Source organism: Callorhinus ursinus, unplaced genomic scaffold (genome assembly GCF_003265705.2).
Source record: "Callorhinus ursinus isolate GAN/ISIS: 27379988/994484 unplaced genomic scaffold, GSC_fseal_2.0 scaffold41, whole genome shotgun sequence".
Classification (NCBI taxonomy): domain Eukaryota; kingdom Metazoa; phylum Chordata; class Mammalia; order Carnivora; family Otariidae; genus Callorhinus; species Callorhinus ursinus.
This window is the reverse complement of record NW_027397103.1, coordinates 8,077,878-8,100,928: the sequence shown is the minus strand read 5'-3', so window position 1 is coordinate 8,100,928 and position 23,051 is coordinate 8,077,878. Positions and strand designations below refer to the sequence as shown.

At 51.7% G+C, this 23,051-nt stretch overlaps 1 protein-coding gene across 7 annotated transcripts in view; it reads left to right on the top strand.

Moving 5' to 3' along the window:
- Window positions 1-23,051, top strand: part of TPCN1 (two pore segment channel 1) — a 62,896-nt gene that overhangs the window by 2,728 nt on the left and 37,117 nt on the right. For 5 of the 7 annotated variants that reach the window (XM_073881071.1, XM_073881069.1, XM_073881074.1 and 2 more), the window contains exon 2: window positions 127-363. In XM_073881071.1, coding sequence (XP_073737172.1) covers window positions 252-363 — 112 coding nt within the window. In that variant the 5' untranslated portion in view covers window positions 127-251. Of the gene's footprint in view, window positions 1-126; window positions 364-15,498; window positions 15,533-23,051 lie in introns of those variants that run through there. The other 2 variants (XM_025889842.2, XM_073881072.1) reach the window with 2 other exon arrangements.

Genomic DNA, 23,051 nt, shown 5'->3' with positions numbered 1-23,051 from the left:
GTTCAGTAGTTTTTGGTACATTTGCATGGTTATGCAACCATTGCCACTCTCTAATTCCAGAACATTTTCTTCAGTAGTGGTTGCATTTTGATAATTGTTTTTCTCTTTTTATCCCCCAAACCCTAGAAGATGCCTCTGATGGAGGAGTTTCTGAGAAGCACCTCTGGGCCAGTGGCTTTGAAAGGGAGCTCAAAGCAGAGACTATTTAAAGCTCTGAACATCGCATCCTGAGGGCTGCAGGAGAGGAGAGCATGGCCGTGAGTTTAGATGATGACGTTCCCCTCATCCTGACCTTGGACGAGTGTGGCAGTGCCCCACTAGCTCCCTCCAACGGCCTGGGCCAAGAGGAGCTGCCTAGCAGAAGTAAGACTGTGGCGTGCGCTGGGGACGGGGCACAGCTTTTCTGTTTCAGGGGGTGAGCTGTGGGCTTGGTGGTCTGGTAGTAGATGTGTGTATGCTAATGCCTGACCCTACATCTGACCCCTAAGTTCTGACACAAACTAGTGGGAGACCATGGAGTCCTCATCTTGCATCCCCAGCTTTTAGGGATGCTTCCAGGGAGTGAGGAGCCTGCCCTCCCGGGGCTCTCGCCTCTCTCAGGGCCTTACCACCCTTGCACTTGAGGTACCCTGCTTTGTTTGTGGATGCTTGTTGGGGACCTCAGGCAAATCTGCTCTTTGGCTAGCTTCCCTGCCCCATTCCGTGTTAAAAAAAGAAACCGATTTCAACACCAGCCTCTGTCCAACCTGAAACTCTTGGCGGGGAAGCAGAGATGACTGCTTCTCCACGGTAGAGCTCAGTCCCTGCATTGCCCAGGACGGGGTGGGACGGGGGCAAGCATTTGCCGTGATCCATTGATTTGAGGGTTTGGGGTTTTGCTTTGTCTTCCTCTTAAACCAGCGCCTAGCACAAAGTGAGCCCAAGAGAGGCGAGCTTTAAATTTTTTACATTTTAATTGTGTTTCTGGCAGAATAAGAGACCTTAAAAAGCTTTCTGGTTCTTGTCCCGGAGCCATTTCCCTCATAAGCCCAGGCCTTGGGTCCAGGAAACCTTAAAATAACTTTCATTTTGTGGAGGGTCCTAAGATGTCAGGGACTAATGCTTTAGGATCTCCTCACCAAACGGATGTTCCATCTGCTGGCCATGCTCCTGAGCCAGGACAGAGGGGTACTGCTGTCCTCCTGTTCACAAATGAAGACACTTGGGTCCAGGGAAAGACGAGCCTGGCTCTCCCGTCTCCTTTGTCCAGAGAGAACGCAGTTGAGTCGCAGGGAGCTCCGCAGCCTCCCCTTGGAAGTGACGAAGGACCGCAGTGTTCCTGTGGACGGGAGTGCCGTGGGAGGCCTGGCTCCCTATAAACTGGCCTCTCCTTTGCTTCAGCATGTTCACCCCACTTAGAGTGGTAAAGCTGGGTGGTCCAGGGAGGTCCGAATAGGAATCAGATTCTTCCCTAAGCGCCATTCAGGGCGGAGAAATCAGTGGCTCTGATTTCAGGCTCACTTCTTAAATGCCCTAGAGCTGGCAAGCTAAGTATTAGGCTCTTTCTTATCTGTTATCTTAACTAAGATCCTTTTGCAGGGTGGGCAGTATTATCCCTGTTTGACAGAGGAGGAAACCATGAGTCAGAGAGGTAAAATAACATGCCCAAGGTCACACAGCCAAGCAAGTGGTTGAGGATAGATTTGAACCCAGGACTGTTTGACTCCCCTCCCCCTCCTCCCTTTTTTGCTCTCCTGCTTCTCCTCCTTGTTCCATCACTAGCCCTTAGTAAATGCAGATACTAGCCCTTAGCATTTACATATATTAATCTCATCATATAACCTCAAGATAAAATTATTTTCTGTATTACAGAGGAAGAAACAGCCTCAGAGAGGTTAAGTAACATGTCCAAGGTCACACAGCTAGTAAGCAATAATGTCCCTCTAATATCCACCCCCACACCACTATGTAAGGTGCTTTGAAGAAAGTGATGTAAATGAATGTGACCTAGCCTCAGCTTCATTTTTTTTTTTTTTTATGTTTCATGTTATGAGTTGGGTGCTCAGCTATGAGTTGGATGGCACCCAGGCATCCCCCCTAGTCTCAGATTCAAAGTAGGATACTCCCTAGTGTGGAGGGTGGTCAGGTCCACTGCCAACAAGGGAATGGACTGCAAGGGTGGGCGGTTAACATACTAAGGGTGTGGATTATTCTGGAAGTAGTCAGGCTCAAGATTCTAAATTGGAATCCTGATCATTGTCTGGGTGCCTCTTTTAAGTCCTTCCACAGTATCAGAGCTGATGGCCAGGGTGTCTGGCTGTCCTGCGATTCAAAGTGGGAAGAGCAACCTAGTTCTGTGTCAAGATCAGGTTTTGAACCACTGACGAAGCTTGAGTGGGAAATAGGCCAAGTAGACAATAAAACCAACCTTGGATGGGCCTCTAGTAAGGCTATTTTTATCTTGGTGAAGTTGGTGGCTTCTTTGGCTGTTTAAGAACAACGAAATATAAAACTGTCAAGGTCCAGGGAAACTGGGCTTTCCGCACAGTGTGTTGGTACCTCAGTTTCCCCTCTCACCCTCTTACTAGGGTCATTTGCTCAAACCTCCAAGAACTAATAGTTGTAATCCTTCAAGGCTTATTGGCAAAACAGTCCGGCCTGTCTGAGGACAGTTTTGGCCTGTGTATTTCATGCTTGGATTTTGGCATTGACCTTCTACCCAAGGTCCCCCATCCCTGCTGTCTGAGAAGCCTGTCTAAAACACAAATCGGACCCAGTACTCTCCCCAGCTTGCAGCTCCCCAGGACCTCCCTGTCCCCCATGGGATGCAGGCCAAGCTCTTTAGCCCGGTGTACAAGGCCTTGCGTGCTCTGGCGCCTTCTTGCCCGAACGGTCCCATTTCCAGCCTTAGCCCACAGTGTCACACTCCTTCTAGTTCTGCGAAACTCCCGTGCATTCTTAAACCTCTCTGCCTTGCTGGAGACTGTCTAGAGCGCCTTTCCCAGGCTCTTGTTTGCTGTTGTTGCTTGCTTCCAGTCCTGTCTTGGGAATCCTGCTGATGAGCCCATCTCTTTGAAGGCCTCACCGAACCTCCCATTCCTGACATGGCTAATTAGTCACTGCCCTTTTCTGCTTTGGTATCTAGATGAGGCTTCCACTGTTACAAGTAGCTGACTGTGTGGTAGTGACTTGTTTAACCATCTGATGACCTCCTGGACCCTGAGTTCCATTCATCTTGGTATCGCCCAGATCAATGCCTACAGTGTATAGGTACTCAACAAGTCATGGTGGAAATAAACCTCGTTGGGTTTCTGGAGCCTTTAGCTGGCCATGGGAGTGGCCCTCGGTGCCCTGGTCAGAGGTAGGCAGCATCTCCTCTGTCTCTTCTCCTAACCAGTGCTCGGAGTCTCATTGCTCACAGTACCATGATGTTCCAAAGAAGCAGCCCGGTCTCCGGCCATGACACAATGCCTATGACTGGCCGAGCACTTCTCGTGGGGAGCACGCACGTGATCTCACTAAATCCCAACAACCCTCCTGGGAGATGCTAGCATGACCCCACTCTACAGACTAGGAGGCTGAGGCTTATAGAGGCGAAGATCCCTACGTGGCTAGAACTGGAAGCCTGGAGCTTGACTCTGGAGCCCGCATGCTGAATCAGTCTACCACCCGGGGTATCCCAAGTGGCAAAAGCTACATGAGTCCCTTGGACAGTGTTCACTTTTTGGCAAGGACACTGGGCAAGAACCGTGGGCACAGATTTCTGTGATGGAGAGCTCACTTTGGGGTTGATTATCCTTGGGTGGACAGCCCCCACTGCTCTTTCCCAGATCCCAGAGAGCTGATTGTCCTGGAGGCTGCCACTGTCACCCCAGTCTGTCGCTGATATAAACCCTTGTGGTATCAAGGAGTTGGCAGAATTCAGACAGAGGCCTTCAGCAGAGTTGGCAGCTACGTGGCCATGAGCCACTGAGAACCAAGCCAGCTTTCTAAGGGCGTGAGCCATGGTCAAGCCTGGGACTCCGCCCAACCCAGCAGTTGTCACTGAGGTCTTCTGCTGGCTCTGTACCTATGTACTCCTTTGTTTTAGTCTGCTCCAGCTGCCATGACAAATAGCACAGACTGGGGGCCTTAAGCAGCCAAAGTTCATTTTCTCACAGTTCTGGAGGCTAGAAGTCCAAGATCAAGGTGTCAGCAGGGTTCGTTTTTTTTCTGAGGCCTCCCTGCTTTCCCTGCAGACAGCCGCCTTCCGACTGTGTCCTCACATGTTCTTCCCTTAGTCTGGGTGTCTGTGTCCTAATCCATTCTTGCAAGGACACCAGTCAGGTTGGATTAGGGCCCAGCCATAGGACCTCATTTTACCTTAATTACCTCTTTAAAATACGGCCACATTCTGGGGTCCTGGGGTTAGAACTTCAACATAGGAATTTGAGGGGGACACAGTTCAGCCTGTAACCCTCCTTGTCCTCTCCTCAGATGTAGGTATGCAGGAACCTGGCTGTGCTGCCTCTGACCTTTGACCCTACGCCAGGGGTGGCCTATGCTGGGGTGTTACCTTCACAGGAATCTGGAGGGTTGGGATCATATTTTTTTTTTCCCTTTGTGGGCAAGAATGGATTTTATCCAAGACTCAGACATCTCTGGGCTATAAGAGCGGCTGCCAAAATGCTAATGAACGACTCATAGGCCGAAGATGTCAGCTTGATAAAGGAGGCAGGTAGAAGCAGAGGTATTTAAAGCCTGGAAATTAGGAATAACCTTGAAAATGGGCAGTGGGGCTGGTGTTTGACAGTGTGGTTTCAAAATAGCTCACGGTGTGCATTGGTGTATCAGGCTGAGCGCTAGGGGCAATACAAAGGATTTTCCAAGGGAATTCTGGTCACACTCACCTTTTGCCTTCTCATTGCCTTTTGACCCAACAGTTGCCTAAGACGGCCTGCACACTATGCTTTTCCTGGGTATAAAAAGGATTGGGGTTGAGGGGAGTGGCCGAGACACTTTGTCTTGTGGGGCTACTTTGGTGCTGGTGGTCCCTGGTTTCCAGGTGACAAGCCATGCACGGATAAGGCCTAAGGTAACAGGGCAGAGGAGCCCCGTCTTCCTCCTTCACCCTGATGCTGAATTTGCCATCAGGAGTTACCTTGCTCAGGGTGGTATCTAGCAATGTAGAGGGCCACTGCCCCCTTGCAAGGGGCCAACATGTGGCATCCTGGCTCCTTTTCCAGAGTCTTCATGTAGCCAGAGCCAGTTGGCACCAGGCTCAGTCAAGGTGGGCCAGAGCTGTTGGCCTTGGGGCAGGTGTAGCCAGGATGATCTGGGAAAGAGCAGTGGGGGCTGTCCACCCAAGGATGATCAATCCCAAAGTGAGCTCTCCATCACAGAAATCCGTGCCCACGGTTCTTGCCCAGTGTCCTTGTCAAAGAGTGAACACTGTCCAAGGGACTCATGTAGCTTTTGCCACTTGGGATACCCCGGGTGGTAGACTGATTCAGCATGCGGGCTCCAGAGTCAAGCTCCAGGCTTCCAGTTCTAGCCACGTAGGGATCTTCGCCTCTGTAAGCCTCAGCCTCCTAGTCTGTAGAGTGGGGTCATGCTAGCATCTCCCAGGAGGGTTGTTGGGATTTAGTGAGATCACGTGCGTGCTCCCCACGAGAAGTGCTCGGCCAGTCATAGGCATTGTTGTCATGGCCGGAGACCGGGCTGCTTCTTTGGAACATCATGGTACATGAGCAGGGGTCCTGAACCCAGGCCAGGATCTGAATCCTGTCTGCCTCACTCCCGGCACCATGGGTGGCCACCGGTGAGCCAGGAAGCAGAGGCAGCACGGCAGCTGGAGACCGAACAGCGATTAGGTTTTCACAGCCTCCCAGGGAGCCTGGGCATTTGGCTCCGCGGAATCATTCCCGGGCTTTCTTTGGGCCTCACGAAGGCAGAATGCTGGGTGTCACCAGGCCAGTGGAGGCACACATTAAAATGAGCAAGCACCCAGCCTGCTGGGTTCCAGCCTCATAACCCAGACTTGAAGCCTTTCGCTTCCTCAGCCCTTCACGTCTTCATGAGGGATCCTGTCTGTTGCCTGGGGTCCCCCTGCCACGAAATGCCATCTCTCCCCTCCGCACGCAGAAAGCCACTGCGGCGAAATGGCGGTCATGGCAGCTGGGTGCAGGCCGGAGTGCAGGCTGGAGCGCCGGCTGCCCTGCTCTCTCCCCAGCGCCTCGGGGGGGTTCTCCGTTCACATTTGCTCTGGAGCACTCTATGAGCCAGAGGACCCGGCTTCTCAGCCTCCAAGTCATGGAGGGAACATGGGAGGGCTTGGATGGCTCACAGCATTGCATCTTGGGGGGCTCCTGTTGGCGGTGCCCTCCCCGAGGCCGCCTCGAATGGTGGCCCAGGAGGGAAACCCCAGCTCTTGAGGGGAAGCCCCAAGACAGACGGCGGTCCCTGGACTGCCTCCATCCCACCTTGGTGTTCGGGGAGCCCACGGGGCGGCTCTCCATTCTTATCCCTTTGCTGGGGCAAATTCCCTGATTTGGACACTTCTTCACTCTTTCCCTTCTCTCCCTGGCAGTCCAAGCTGACTAAGGTCATACATGATAAAGATCATGGCTCTCGGGGACGAAGCCCCTACACCAGGTGCCAGGCAGTGTCCGGAGGCACTCTGCTCGTGCTGGCTCTTTCGTTGGGTATTCCCAGCAGACGTGTGAGGCCGGCGCCTTCAGGATCCCCGTCTGACAGGCGAGGAAACTGATGCTCTGGGAGGTTGAAACATCCCCAAGGTCACGTAGCCAGGAAGAGCCACGACATTGAACTCATGTCTACTGACCCCAGACTCAGGCCCTTATTAACTCCTGTTGCCACATGCCAAGAGGTAAACTCTGTGGAAGAGGGAGAATTTTAGACTGAATTTTCTTTTCCAAAAGGAAGTCAGTTTCCCTCTTTATCTTTTTTTTTTTTTAACTTTTATTTCCTATAAGACATGTTATTCTAAATTGGAGTTCCATACCTAGAGCTCCTTTTCATAGCGTAAAAATGGCCAAGCCAATGGGGTGTCATTGTACAAACTGTATTGGATCATCACGGAGGAACCAGAAAACATTTGGGGCAAGTGAAAAACCAGACCACAAAGGACACCCACAATTCCCCCCAGTAGAAAACTCCGGCTCTCTCCTCCATGCATGCCCTTCCTCAGCACAGGTATTGAGCTCAATTTTCCATCACAGTGGTGGGGCTGAAAATGAGAATTTATAGGACTCAAGATTGGGGAGTAGAAAGGAAGGACAAAGGAACACCAGCTTGGGAGTGTGGCATAAGGCTCAAAGGCTGGCTGGGGTCCTGAGGAGGGTGACCCCCTGAGGTCAGTGGTTGCTGGGCATGTGACCCCACCTCGGAGGCCCCCCTGGAGGATATCCTTGGATTGGATAACTGAGTTAGGTCATGCGCGTTTGGGCTGCCTTTGGCACTGGGGGCCCCTTTTGCCTTGTTTTGTTCTTTGTGGGAGGGACTTATTTAGCTGTAAAAACGTGTAGTTCTGCCTCTATTCGAACCACTCAAGAGGATCTGGTTCAGCGGAATTGACCTTGTAGCGTAGGTCCTGGGGCCTGGCGGGCCTGGGCCTTCCCTTCCCGGTGGCTGCCCCTCCACCTGCCCCTGCTGTGTAGGATCACAGGCTGGTTGTTACAGGTTTTCCACTGTATCAAGAGAAGTCAAAACCTACACTTTTAATCGGAAGTCTTCTGATTTTTAAATATTGGTAACCAGTTCTCATTTCTTAAACACAGCCGACCGAATAAAATCTGGTCAGTGGCCTGCTGCTTTATGACCTGAGCGAGAGCACACTGATTCAGCCTTGACTTTCTGTTCAGAACCAGCTACTTCAAAATAAGGAAACAGTATACCCCTAACCACAGAACTGTGGCCCATGAGATGTTCTTGACCTTTGGGTGGCATTCAGTGGGAATTGGAACTGGCCGGGAGGTTTTTCACTCTGCTTCCACGTGATTTGCCTAGAGAAGGACCAGATTTCATCCATCTGTGGAACGGAGGCCGGAGCTAGGGGGTAGAAGGGCACAGGGGGCAGGGGCCTAGAGGTGTCGGAGTGGGTGGGTGTGGGGGTGCTTGGGGTGGAGGGTGGGGAGGAGAGACTGGCTCCGGATCTTGGAGGTTCTGTCCCGACCCTCCACCCTCAGGCCAGGCCAAGGAGCTGGGACTTCATCCTGGGTGATGGAGAAGCTGGAGAGGGTGCTCTCAGCCGGAGAGTGACATGGTCATGTTTCCGGGGAGTGTCTGAGAATTCACGCAGGCCGCCCTGCGAGGAGTGGCTGGAGCTGGGTGTGGACACCAGGGAATGTGGTGGCGGCCCAGGGACCTGGTGGACCTGTTTTGTTCGGCCTGAACAGTGTTTTCAGAAGTGGCATCATCAAGCAGGCCTAATGCTTGGTCACAGGATGAGCACGTAGCACCTGTGGTCTCACACACCCCAGCTTCCCGTGTTTGTTACCCGCCTGGGGCCTGTAGGCATTGGAGTTTGTTGCCTGTGGAGTAAATTCTGGTGGAGACGACACCAGGGCAGATATGACACTGTGGCAGGAGTCAAGGGAGCAAGTGACGGTGAAGGCTCAGCTAAGAGAGTGGCAGACGGGCCTGTGGCCAGGTGGCATTTCAGGACAGGTGGGAGTCGGGGATGCCGGGGAGACAGGCAGGGGCAGTGGCCCGGGCAGAGGGACGGAGGGTGTGCACTTCCCCATGCAGCCAGAGGCCAGCGCAGCAGGGGCACATCGGGTGTGGGCCGTGGTTAAGAGTACGCACTTGCAGGTCAAACCAGCTGAGTCTGAATCCGCTCTGCTGTTTACTGCTGTGGGTTAAACAAGGTGGTATACCTCAGACCATCCGTACAGTGCCTGGTTTACACCAGATGGAACCCTTGGTGAATGTGAGCCGTGATTGGGGATAGAGCAGGCAGACCTATTTTCTGGAGAGCCTAAAATGCCAATAGCAGGAGTTTGAACTTGGTCGAGTAGGGCATGGGAGCTTCTACGTCTGTTTGGGCCAGAAAGTGACATGATGACAAAGCATCTCCCCTCTGACCTCTTGCCAACTCTGGCTGCCTTCCCCAGCCACCGTGATGCTCTTCCTTAGAAACCCTGAGGTGGGGGAGCCCTGAATAGGAATTACTTTTCTCCCTGGAGATTGGGAGGTGGGTGGAGAGGAAACTCCTAGGGTGTTCTATAGCAGCAGGAACCAGGTTTGGCGTTTTCCTCTCTTTCCCCACCAGGCTCTGGCCTTCCCCAGGGCCGGGTTATGTGCACAGCCTCGGAGCTCAGCACCACGCCTGCCTCATGCTGGGCCCTCAGGAAACATCTGGACAATACAGAACGGAGGAGTACTTGCACAGTACCTGGCCTGGAGCATAGATGAATGCCTCGTAGACACATCAGGAGCTGCGGCCGGCGAGGGGAAAGGAGTCAGGGAAAGAAGAGCGAGGTTGGGATGAGTCTATTCTGCTGTGCCCTGGCCCACCGTGCCTTTCCTAGTCCCGCCACACCAAGCCCTTAGGATCAGAAGGGGCCTACTCTCCTGATTTAAAAAAGCATGGCCTCCGACTGTATCCGGCAGATAAGTTTCTGCTTTGTTCTAGTGCAGTGACACAGCCCCCTGAGCAATCCATTGTAATCAAGGGTTGATCAGGAAGTTCTCAGTCGGCTCAGCCGGGAAGCTAGATCTAACTTTGTCTGTCGTCCTACACGATAAAGCCTTCATGTGTCGCATTTCCCCTCCGTGGGGAAAAGGAGGGTTGGGTTCTCTCCTTGTAGCCACCCTTCATGTGCTGAGGAAGCGAATACAACTGGGGTATTTGGATTGCAAATTTAAAAAATACATATATCTATGTATGTATTTTAGCTATAAAAGCAAGCACAGAGCATAATATTGCAGCCATAGTGTCTTTTTATTTTTATTTTGGAAGGCATGATTTAGGGGCTTTGTATTTCCATGAAAGCCTTGATTATGTTTGGGGAGTCTGCTAGGTGAAGGCACAGTGGCTTCAGCCAGCTTATGGACCGACACTCGCAAACATCTCCCGTGAGTGCACTGTGGGTTCCACCCCCGCTCCCAGGCCTGACAGTGAATCCAGTAGCTGCAAATCAGTGTCCTTTATGCTGCCTTAAAGTCTGTCTTCCCCCGAGCCAGTCTCCTTACTCTCTTGTTAGAGGCACCAAGCACTGTGACAGTGGATTGCAGACGGAAAAAAAGTGTGCGATAATGTTTCTAGCTGGTTGACCCTAGCAGGGCTTGTGCACTAATGGTGTGCATCCCCATTTTGCAGATGTGCAGTTTGAGGCATGGAGAGTGAAGCAGACTGGGGCCCATTCGTTCTGTCCCCGATGGTGGGTGCTCGGGCAGGCAGGTGTGTGGCTGTGAGCCCTAATCCCACACCCCTGCCACCTCTGCTCTCAGGCCTTACCCAGCAGGAGGGCTTCTCTGCCCAGACTTGAGCAGCCTTGAAAGTTTCACTAACCTCAGAGTGTAGACAAGGAAACCGTAAACTTCCACCCGCTCCCATGGTGAAGGTTAGACCAAGTTCTCGGATCAAGTGTCAGACGAAGCCCTTGGAAACCAAGTGCTCTGACCCACCTTCCCTGCCTGGCTCCAAGCCCCTGGCAGGGGTCCAAGCACTTTCCAGGCCATGAGAAATTTCTTCTCAGTTACACTCTGGGCTGACCGGCTTCCCTTCTTTTACTCTACCCCAGAACTCAGAACCAATAATCAGAAGTCTTAAAACATGGCACCGCTCAGATGATCTCGTTTAAACCACTTTTCAGTACCAGTGTCCCCGTGGGCTGCTGTCTCTCGCTTCTGATCCAGCCCCACTCCAACTTTCTCCAGCTGAAGACCTTTGTCCTGTTCTTCCACCCAGCCTTCCCCAGGCCTCCCTAACTAGTTAGGCTAGTGGCTGCCCATCCACACCCTCCCATTCTCTATGCTGTCTGTGCCTCCTTCTCTGCTCTCCAGGCACAGAGGCCCGTTCCCTCCCCAGCACCTGCATGTGGTAGATTTGATTAATGTCTTACAGACTGAATCGAGGTTTGCTTTGCGCCATGATGGATTCCTAAAGGTTGTAAGAAAATGGAATTTTGGTGAAGTAGATAATTTAAAATATGGGCAAGAAGGCTGAGTTTGGCAAAGCATCTTCATAGTATGATTAATACCCCTGAGTTCATCCAGTGTTGAGTTGGGTTTTATAAACCAATTCCTTTCAATCAGGGTTTAACCTGTTTGTGGATGTCTTTCAGGTGTCTCTGTGATGCCCATTTGAGGCAGCCGGGTTGGACAAGGCAGGAGGACGTAGTGCCCCCCTCGGTGTAACGTCTGGCTGGGTGCTGTTGTTTTGGGTGCTGATGTGGGGCACGAATGTGCCTCTTTCTGGTAGTACAAGTTTTGCAAAGGCAGAGACCGTGTCTTTTCTACTCATAGCCTGAGTGCTTCATAAATAGATGTGAAGTAACATATCTGGGAGTGACTCACCAGGTTCACAGAACATCCAAGGCCCCAAGTGACTGTGGGTCACAGTGTAGCCAGCTCCTGGAGCCATCTGGGGTGACGAGACTCATACACATGTGATGGGTCAGAAATAGTCAGGGCAGGGCCTGACCCCTGCTGACCCTGGGAAGAGCTGACTTTTTGGATGGTTCTAGTGCTTCGCACCTCTCCAGGAGCCCACATGTGTCCCATAATTGCCGTGGCGGCCTGGGGTGCTCGGCTCCCACCTTCCCACCCCTCACCCCACCACCCTGCCATTTCTAGGCTGCCTTTTTTCTCTTGATATAATCTCTCTTTTTGTTGGATTCAGTATTTATTTTTATTTTTATTTTTTTTTATTCCTTTAGCTCTTGCTGAAAATCAGCTCAGGCAGCGCGGTGGTGCTCAGTGCTGGCTAATGGCTTGGAGCCCCTCCAAGCTGCCGGATGTGTTGGCTCTCACTTGTGGGTGGTCGTCTACGAGCGTGATGTCTCCTCTCTGTGACTCCCAAGGGTGCCCTCTTCTTGCGGGTTCGGCTGTTCACACTTGGCTGGCTGGCCTCGTCATCTGCAATCGCAGTTTTTACAGCACACCCTGGGGCCGGTCTGGTCGCCTCGACAGGGCCCACATTTGTTCAGTACCGGAGCCCACTCGGCCTCCAGGCCCGTTGGCCCGTGTGGTCGTGTTGCAGGTTATTTTGTGCTGTTTTCGGGTGTGGAGATCAGACACCGGCCCAGCGTGCCTAGAGACTCACAAGTCTGGAGATAGGGGTGGCTTGGGAGAGTTCTCAGGTTGTTAGAAATGTGTGTGTGTTGGGTGGGCGATGTTTCTGCTGGTACTCTACAACATTCTCCCATTTCTTTGGAGACTCTCCATCTACAGCGAAGTACGGGGTTGAAATTTCGGCGTCACCAGCTGGTAGCTGTGCAAGCTCGGGTGAGGAGCTGAGCCTCGGTTTCTTCATCTGTAAAATGGGGATAAGAATACCTCCATTCAGGGTTGACACAAAGCTTAAGTGGGAAATTCCATATAACGTTGCCTAGGACCAACTCCGTAAGTGGAAACAATAAGTAATAATAAAGTATCAGGGTTTCATTTTCAACAAAGTGGTGATGTTGCCCCTTCCTGAGCCGAGTAGGCAATTTAAGGACTCAGGATGGAGGGCTTGAGTGTGCTCTTCTTCTTATTAAATTCCCTGACTTCCTCTTAAGGAATTGTTAGCTGGTTTTGGCATTTTCTTGAATGGTAAATGGAAGAATGATACGTTCACTCCCTTGACCACCATCCTGGGTGCACCACAGGGTAGTTTAATTCAAGCAGCTCTGTCTCTTACCCACTCGTCAGGTTGGCTTCTTGGTTTCCATTGTATTTTTCTTTACATGTGATGCCTCTTTTGGGCGGCCTGCCTCACTCAACAGGAAGGGAAACTAAGGAAAAAGGAAGAGGAGGCCGAGGGCAGTGCCTGGCCACTGACTGCGCAGGTCCTCGGGCCCCCGGTGGCTGTGCTGGGGGCGGCAGGGGCCAGACGAGTGCAGGTCTCTGGACAAGTGGCATGCCTCAGCCCTCTAGCTCTCTGCAGGATGTCGGCTTCTGACCACCGTCACTTCCCCAAGGGCCCCGGGCCTCTGGCCACCTCACTCCTTGTTGCTGCTCTTCCGAGCAGGGCTGCCAGCAGCCACGGCAGATCCAGATGCTGTGGTGTGGCCAGTGTGTGTGAAAGCCGGGTTGAGCCAGCCCCACAGGTGCTCCCAGGCAGGGGCCGATGCGGGCTCCGATCTGTGCTGACGCATCAGCTGACACATCAGGTGGCATCGTGGAGAATGAGTCTCACAGCCAGACTCGTCCTCTGAACGCCACTTGTCTGCTGAGCTCTTGCAGGGGCTCCGGACGTGCCTGCGTGTGGTGAAAGATGCCTCTTCTCCCGGTGCTCTCTTCCATAGCTCCCTTCCCCGTCCACATGTGGTTCACAATTAGCATTTCCAATGCTTCCAAGTGAACCTGGGACAGATGTTCGCACAGGTGCTACACTCCTCATTGGGTAAACAGAGTGGGGCTTGCAGCCTGTGTGTGTGTGTGTGTGTGTGTGTGTGTGTGTGTGTGTGTGTGTGAGAGAGAGAGAGAGAGAGAGAGAGAGAGAGAGAGAGAGAAGCAGTGAGGGAGGGGCTTTTGACAGGTGCACAGACCTTACAAATGTCTTTTCAAGGCATCCAGAGCACTTTGTACATGGTAGGTGCTCAGTAAATACTTGGTGATGAGTGATCAGTACCAGTGAAAGCCCTTTGTTCCCATAAACTCAGTGACTCAGAAGCAGGAAGCAGAATTGCAAGCCGAGTCTTGAATATCACGGAGGAAGCAAGGAGAGATCCCATCCTGCCTGTGGGCATCCGGCAACCTCTTGTACCCTCTGTGCCCCGGCAAAAGGTGGGAGTGCTGGGGTGCACAGCAGTGGCCAGTGCAGGGCAGTGAGGACGTTTAGGCAGTGGAGGTGAGCTTGGTGGCTCCCAGTGAGGCCCCTGCCTTACACAGGTGCGCTCATGATGCTTTCCTAGGAGAGTGAACTTGTCGTTTTGCTGCGCAAGCATTTGTAGATGGGATTGCAAGGTTCACCAAGACCGGCCATCTAGTCACATGCTTTGAATTGGCACACCTGCTCAGGTTACTTCCCTTTGGAACCCAGTGGCTCCAGCTCTGTGTCCTTCAGCGGGTCCGCTCTTCCTGCCTTGTCTCTGCCTGGGTCAGCTTCAGGATCTCTGAACTCTCCAGCTTCCCAAACATGTGCTGCTGTTTGCTTCTCTGAGCTTTATGCGTGACCTTCCCTGTTTCTGGAATGTTCCTCTCACCCTCCCCCCCATCCACCTTGTGAACCATCTTCATCCTTCATCCTTCAGAAGTGGTGCAGACATCACCCCTGAATCCCTCCCACGAGCCCCCGTGGAGGGCAGTTCTCATACCCTTTTCTGGGCTGTTGTAACTAAGAAGTGACTTAATGCACCAGAATCACATTCCTTCTCTTGCCTCCTGATGTTGAGCCCCATGAGGGCAAGGTACATGGTTTGACTTTTTCAAATCCAGCACTTGGCACAATGCCTGGTACACAGTAGGTGCTGAATAAATGTTTTTAAATTAAATCATATTTGTTTGTATCAGGAAGGCCAGCCTTGTAAAATTCCACCCTCCCTTGTTCTCCCCCAGATTACTGCATGATTTATGAAGCCTGCCGAGTGGCTGTCAAGGTCATGTTCACAACCTCAGGGAACAAGTGCCCTGAGTAGCCAGTTGGGGGTGGGCACTTGGGGCAGTAAGTACTGCCCTAAATTACGAAGAGGCACTCGTGTCCCCAGCCCCTCCCAAGAGCCTCTGTTCACAGCCACTGCTCTCAACCTTCTCGCCATTTCTTGCCAGTTCAAGGCCCTTCTGTGGCAGACCTCCAGTATCTACAGAGAATCCTTCTGGATTTGGCCTCATCGGTCTCTGTCAGCCGGCCGGAAAAGAAGTTGAGGGTGGCACAGGGCATTATCCTGGCTACTTGCAAACCAAGGCTCCTCCTTCTAGAACAGTGCTTGACCCATAATACTGGCCTAGTTGAGCCTTTTGTTTTTCCTTTCCTCCTCTGGCCTGAGCCTTTGGCAGGACGGGTTTTGGGCTTGAGGCCAGCGATTGAGCTAGGTTGGCTCTGCGCCAGTCCTCGCCTTTCTGGAGGTCAGTGTATCTGCCCGGGGCTCTGTCCGTGTTTGCAGTCTTTCCTAGCATGCACTGATAACATGGGTCTACCTCCCACGCCATCTTGCAACTAGTCATCAGAAAGAGAAGGCCTGAGCAGGAGGAAATGTGCACTCTGCTTTCTTGCGGCAGAGTGTCTTTTGCCCGATTTTTATCTGGGGGCCTTTGAAGAGCCAGCCAGCAGCAGAAGCGGTGCCCGGAAAACTCATCAGTGTCACTCTGGTTTATTTTCCTCTGCTCTTGGCGTTTTTTTTTCCCATGGAGTGGGGCTCTCAGCGACAACTGGCGAACGGTTGGGCGATGGCTCGTTGTCATTCTGGTGGGCACTGGTTTCCGGAGGGCTCTGGGCGCTTTGTGGGTATTCACATTTGTTTCTGTGCCGTCCAGAGCACAGCTGGCCCCAGTCCCAGTTAATGGGTAGAGAAACTGAGGCTCTGGGGATTCCGACGGTGAACCGGGGGCGGGGAGGGGCCCAGTAGGGAGTGAGCCTTGAAGAGGATGTGCAGGGTGTGTGTATGTGTATTTGAGAATGGACGAGGTCCTGAGCATAAAAGAGGAGAAGGAAAAGGAGCAAGGGTGGAACGGGAGCAGGGAGCAGAGATCTCGGCGTAAACCTGCCCAGCAGCAGTCACAGTCTGGCCTTCTTCCCCATCCAGGAGCTCCAGGAGCTCGTAGGCCTTTTATGCACAGGAACCTCTGGTCCTGGGCCCCGGAGGGAGGTCTCAGTGGCTTCCCCCGCCCACGCAGACCCTGCCCTTGCCGGGTGGGGGTTGAATCACAGAAGCCCTCCCCTCTTGCCGGTTCTTTCCCGCTCCTCCCTGGTGCAGTTTTATGGAGGCATATGGAAACTGTTTCTATTTACCCAGCGCCGTCAGGATGCGGCTGCACGCTGTGCGCCAGCGAACGGAAACCTTGGATTCCCCGCAGGGTCATTTCAGAGGCTGCATGCAAAGCAGCCAGCTGTTTTGCAGGGAGCGTCTGGGCCCTGTTACATCAGTGGAGGAAGCGTTACCATCTGTGCAAACAGGTCATCCTGGTTTGGCGGCCTGTCCTCTGAATGGGAACTTCTCTCCTACTTGGAGTCGTTTTTTTGTTACTCTTGTTTTGTATTCTAATGCCTGCCTGGTCAGCTTTTTCTTTCAGCTCCTCCCCCGCCTCCTGCTGGTAATTTTATGTTCCACCTCCCTGGGCTGGTTGCCAGGATTCAGAGAGGGCAGTGAAGGAGTAGGTGTTGCATAAATCTTTAGTGGCTAAGGTCTGCTGGCTGAAGAGGCCGTAGAGGCCGCAGCCTGGTTTTCACAGGAGAGCTCTCTGCTCAGGGCAGCGGAGGCACAGAGCAAAATGTTTCTCTTCGGGAACTTTACCCGGAGGCACAGAATGGGATCTTCCTGGTTGCCAAGAGTGTTCCTGGTCAGCTTTCTCCGGCCCTTTTAAAACCTCTTTTAAAACTCCTTCCAGCGAGAGCCAGTGAAGAAGCTGACTTGCTGGGAGGCCTGGAAGCCTGCTCCTCCCACCCTCCTGCACCTGCTGTGTCTTTTTCCCTTCTTCCTTCCTGCTCCCAGGCCGGCCACCTCCCAGGAATGCGGACATGCAGAGGCCAGGGCCAGCAGCCATTGTCTTTCTGGAGGAGGTAGTGGAGGGCCAGCTCCCCGACAGCCCTGTGGTGAGGCCATCCCGTCTCCACCAGCTGGGCCCTTGCGGTGTGCCTTGACCTTGCCTTTCCAGCTCACCTGGAAGAGCTCTCCCTGCTCCGGGTGAGGACAGTGCCTAAGTCTGAGGTTGCATGTGTTGATCCTCATGAGGTCTCTAGTAATCCCTGGTTGGGCCGGACCTGGGGTGCTGTGGTGACAGCCCCCTGTCCGCTTTGTTGTCCAGGACTCTCCCCATGCAGGGAGCACCCATGCGAGGACCTGTCATTCACCTGGAGACGTGGAGGCTGGTATTTCTCCCAGGAAGTGCAGATTTGGCCAGGGTGGGCAGGAGTCGGTGGGCAGGGCAGCAGGACAGGTAGGTGCTCGCAGCCCCCGGGGTCTCAGGCTCCCCAAACAGACGATCCAGAGCAGACCCAGTGGGTACGATGCGTGGGCTGTAACCAGGATGTGGGGACACGTTATCCCCTGGCCCTTCATGCCTAGTAGTGACCAGTCAGGGGAACTAGGAGTCTCCCCGCCACCTCTCACATCCTGCTTTGAGGGAGTCTTTTCTAAGGAAGCCCATGGGATCTGTTCCCCAGCAGGCAGGGCCTTGTGCCCCCAGGCACCCCACTGGCTGTGTCCTTGGGCTCGGCTGCCCCCTCGACCCTCTGGCGCCTGACCTGCCTCCTGCACCCCTGCTTTCCTCTCCTTTATGGGCTGTAATTGTCCTGCCCCTTTCGGTAGCTACTGAGCCTTTCTTTGAACATGCCTTATACTGCAGCAATAAAGCACTTGGGATTTGGGGCATTTCTATCACCTCTGTGGCCACTTTTCCAGCCTAGGAAGTGGGAAGCAGTGTTCGGGGGCAGGGAATTAGGACCCACGTGGTGCCCCAGCCCCCCCCCCCCCCCCCCCCGCAGGGCACTGAAAGTGCTTCTGGACTTGGCTGCAGGGCTGCCCCCTCTGCGTGAGGGCTGCCTATAAAAGGAACAGGGCAAGCCAGGGGCTCCTTGCCTTCCATTTGCGCCCTTTGTATAATCCCTAAATGTGCCACCCAGCCGCTGGAGCCAGGTGTGAAGGGAGCTCTGTGAAATCTCCCAGGGCTTTCCTGAAAAGCCATGCAGCCTGCCCACCGCCCCCCCCCCCCCCCAGGGCCTTTCAGCCCTCCCCACATATAAGAGCCACAAACAAGCTATAGGGCTTTGCCTTTGGGGACCTAGTAAGCAAGCCAAGTTCTGTGTTCTGAGCAAGCATCAGGTTGAATGGTTAGAACAAAGTCCACCCTGGAGGGGAGACTCCTCCATTCTTTCCTCTTGGCTCTGCCAGTCACATTTTCCTTCTCTTTTTAAGGTTCTGCCCTGAATTGCTCTTATACGAAATAGTGCCTCTCCAGCAAATCCTCAAAAGAATGATCTTTTTTTTTTAAACTTTTTATTTATTTATTCATGAGAGACAGAGAGAGAGAGAGAGAGAGAGGCAGAGGGAGAAGCAGGCTCCCAAGGAGCAGGGAGCCTGATGCGGGACTCGATCCCAGGACCCCAGGATCATGACCCGAGCCGAAGGCAGACACTTAACCATCTGAGCCACCCAGGCGCCCTAAAAGAATGATCTTAAGGAAACACAGAGATCAAGTCACTGCCCCTTAACACCCTCTGGCACTCCCTCTGCAGTCCCGAGGGGGTTACCCGCCAGGCTCTGTGCATACTTCCTGGGCCCTGCCCTCCGGTCACTGGCCCAGGAGTTTGCTTCTGGAATCCTCGGGGAAGAGCTTCATTTCACTTCAGTGCAGGTGTTTGTGGAGCATTCATCTGTCCATCATGCCCAACACTGTTCTGGGCCCTGGGGACTCCACAAGACCAAAGTCCCTGGTCTCACAGAGCTGACATTTCAGGCAGGGAAACAGGCACTAAATAGGCCAACGAGTAAATAAATGCCCTCCCATGTGGTGATGCAACCCCAGGGGGAAGTACACAGCAGCATGAGGAGGACAGTGCGTGCCAGTGACTTCCAAGGATGTGAGAAATCCGGGGAGGGCAGAGGGAACAGGAAGTGCAGAGGTCCTTAGGCAGAACCTTCCAGGCCTGTCCCAGGACAATGAGGAGGCCAGGTGTCTGGAGCAAGAGGGTGGGTGGGGCGAGACATCTCAGTCTCATAGGCTGTTTTAATCCAGGGAAGGACTTGAGAGTTTTCTTGGGAATTGGAGGTTGCAGTCTGTTTGGGGCAGAGGAGTGGTATCATCTGGCTTAGGTTTTTAAAGGATTATTGTTATACTGAACTACAAAGTTTACTTAAAACACACACACACACACAACAAAGGACTTTTCTGACTGGCCTAGGGACTAGACACAGGCAGGGCGGGGAGCCAGGAGCCCAGTTGGCAGAAGGAGTTGTGCTTCCCGGGGGGAGAGGTGGCTCGGGCCATGGCAGGGGGCTTGAGTGGGTAAGCTGTGGGATCTTACCGGCCGGGTGCAGCCAGATTCTAGGCATCATTCAGTGTAATGAATGAAGGGCATATGAGGGGCTGAGCCTCCTGACTCCCATACACTGTTCACGCCCCAGCTCCCCACCTGCCAAGCACACGGGGTAACCCTCCTCTGCGATTTAGCATGGTGCTTCCGAACACAGACCTGGTTCACTTTCTAAATGTGTGACACTTGGGGCAAGTTCACACATCGCTCTGTGCTGCCATTGCCTCATCTGTAAAATGGGGACAATCATGGTCAGTTGGGAGGATGAAGTTCATGTGTATATGGAGTGTGGAGGAGAGTGCCTGGCACAGGGGATATGGAGTGTAAGTGCGAAGGTCCCTTATTTGGTCAGAAGCTGAGTTGCTGAGCTCTGGGCTCTGTAGATCTGTGGGGCTGCAGTTAATCAGGGGAGGGAGAGGGAAGAGTGTGCTAAGAGATGCCCTTACCCTATCCCTGCAGCCAGGCGGTGTTTGTGGAAGGTTGTTGATAACTAGCAAGGTCTAGGCGGCTGGGCCCTGCCCCACGGGAAGGTCATGAATTTTGAGTTGTCTTTAAGGCCATCTGCTCCTACCTGCCTGTCCCCTCGGGAGTCTCTATGTACCTGTAAATACATAGATGCTGGGAATTGCAAGGGCAGCTGGTCCAACTCCCTACTTGCTGGGTGAAACTCCTTTCTGTTGAAACATCCTCATGGATGGCTGTAGAACCTCTTCTTGAGGCCCCGTGCTGATGGGGCACTTGCTGCCTCAGCAGACAGGTGCCCCTGCAGGGCCGGGGCTTTCCAGGTACCTCCAGTCCCCACCCAGGGCACCTGGGCACCACCCTCTGCCCCCGGGGATGCCCACCAAACAAATGAGTGCTTGAACAAGGCAATTGTTGGTTTAAAATAATTTTATGAAGAATTATTTCCAACTTAGAGATCATATTTAGAATGAAATAACAACTATGTGCCCTGCTGTAATAGGGCCTAGCATTTACTAACTTACCTTATTTTTTTTTTAATTTTTTTATTGTTATGTTAATCACCATGTATTACATCATTAGTTTTTGATGTAGTGTTCCATGATTCATTGTTTGTGCATAACACCCAGTGCTCCACGCAGAATGTGCCCTCTTTAATACCCATCACCAGGCTAACCCATCCCCCCACCCTCCTCCCCTCTAGAACCCTCAGTTTGTTTTTCAGAGTCCATCGTCTCTCATGGTTCGTCTCCCCCTCTGACTTACTCCCCTTCATTCTTCCCCTCCTGCTATCTTCTTCTTTTTCTTTTTTCTTAACATATGTTGCATTATTTGTTGCAGAAGTACAGATCTGTGATTCAACAGTCTTGCACAATTCACAGCGCTCACCATAGCACATACCCTACCCAATGTCTATCACCCAGCATCCCCATCCCTCCCACCCCCCACCACTCCAGCAACACTCAGTTTGTTTCCTGAGATTAAGAATTCCTCATATCAGTGAGGTCATATGGTACATGTCTTTCTCTGATTGACTTATTTCACTCAACATAACACCCTCCAGTTCCATCCATGTCGTTGCAAATAGCAAGATCTCATTCCTTTTGATGGCTGCATAATATTCCATTGTGTATATATACCACATCTTCTTTATCCATTCATCTGTCGATGGACATCTTGGCTCTTTCCACAGTTTGGCTATTGTGGACATTGCTGCTATAAACATTGGGGTGCACGTACGCCTTCGGATCCCTACATTTGTATCTTTGGGGTAAATACCCAGTAGTGTAATTGCCGGATCGTATGGTAGCTCTATTTTCAACTGTTTGAGGAACCTCCATACTGTTTCCCAGAGGGGTTGCACCAGCTTGCATTCCCACCAACAGTGTAGGAGGGTTCCCCTTTCTCCACATCCCCGCCAACATCTGTCGTTTCCTGACTTGTTAATTTTAGCCATTCTGACTGGTGTGAGGTGGTATCTCATTGAGGTTTTGATTTGGATTTCCCTGATGCCGAGCGATGTTGAGCACTTTTTCATGTGTCTGTTGGCCATTTGGATGTCTTCTTTGGAAAAATGTCTGTTCATGTCTTCTGCCCATTTCTTGATTGGATTATTTGTTCTTTGGGTGTTGAGTTTGATAAGTTCTTTATAGATTTTGGATACTAGCCCTTTATCTGATATGTCATTTGCAAATATTTTCTCCCATTCTGTCGGTTGTCTTTTGGTTTTCTGGACTGTTTCTTTTGCTGTGCAAAAGCTTTTTATCTTGATGAAATCCCAATAGTTCATTTTTGCCCTGGCTTCCCTTGCCTTTGGCGATGTTTCTAGGAAGAAGTTGCTGCGGCTGAGGTCGAAGAGGTGGCTACCTGTGTTCTCCTTTAGGATTTTGATGGACTCCTATCTCACGTTTAGGTCTTTCAACCATTTGGAGTCTATTTTTGTGTGTGGTGTGTAAGGAAATGGTCCAGTTTCATTCTTCTGCATGTGGCTGTCCAATTTTCCCAACACCATTTGTTGAAGAGACTGTCTTTTTGCCATTGGACATTCTTTCCTGCTTTGTCAAAGATAAGTTGACCATAGAGTTGAGGGTCCATTTCTGGGCTCTCGATTCTGTTCCATTGATCTATGTGTCTGTTTTTGTGCCAGTACCATACTGTCTTGATGATGACAGCTTTGTAATAGAGCTGGAAGTCCGGAATTGTGATGCCGCCAGTTTTGCTTTTCTTTTTCAATATTCCTCTGGCTATTCGGGGTCTCTTCTGGTTCCATACAAATTTTAGGATTATTTGTTCCATTTCTTTGAAAAAAGTGGATGGTATTTTGATGGGGATTGCCTTGAATGTGTAGATTGCTCTAGGTAGCATTGACATCTTCACAATGTTGGTTCTCCCAATCCATGAGCATGGAACGTTTTTCCATTTCTTTGTGTCTTCTTCAGTTTCTTTCATGAGTATTTTATAGTTTTCTGAGTACAGATCCTTTGCCTCTTTGGTTAAATTTATTCCTAGGTATCTTATGGTTTTGGGTGCAATTGTAAATGCTATCGACTCCTTGATTTGTCTCTCTTCTGTCTTGTTGTTGGTGTATAGGAATGCCACTGATTTCTGTGCATCGATTTTATAGCCTGCTACTTGACTGAATTCCTGTATGAGTTCTAGCAGTTTTGGGGTGGAGTCTTTTGGGTTTTCCACATACAGTATCATATCATCTGCAAAGAGTGAGAGTTTGACTTCCTCTTTGCCGATTTGGATGCCTTTGATTTCTTTTTGTTGTCTGGTTGCTGTGGCTAGGACTTCTAGTACTATGTTGAAAAGCAGTGGTGAGAGTGGACCTCCCTGCCGCGTTCCTGACCTTAGGGGAAAAGCTCTCAGCTTTTCCCCATTGAGAATGATATTCGCTGTAGGTTTTTCATAGATGGCTTTTATGATATTGAGGTGTGTACCCTCTATCCCTATACTCTGAAGAGTTTTGATCAAGAAAGGATGCTGTACTTTGTCAAATGCTTTTTCTGCATCTATTGAGAGGATCCTATGATTCTTGTTCTTTCTTTTGTTAATGTAGTGTATCACGTTGATTGATTTGCGGATGTTGAACCAGCCTTGCCGCCCCGGGATAAATCCCACTTGGTCGTGGTGAATAATCCTTTTAATGTACTGTTGGATCCTATTGGCTAGTATTTTGGTGAGAATTTTTGCATCCATGTTCATCAAGGATATTGGTCTGTAATTCTCCTTTTTGATGGGGTCTTTGTCTGGTTTTGGGATCAAGGTAATG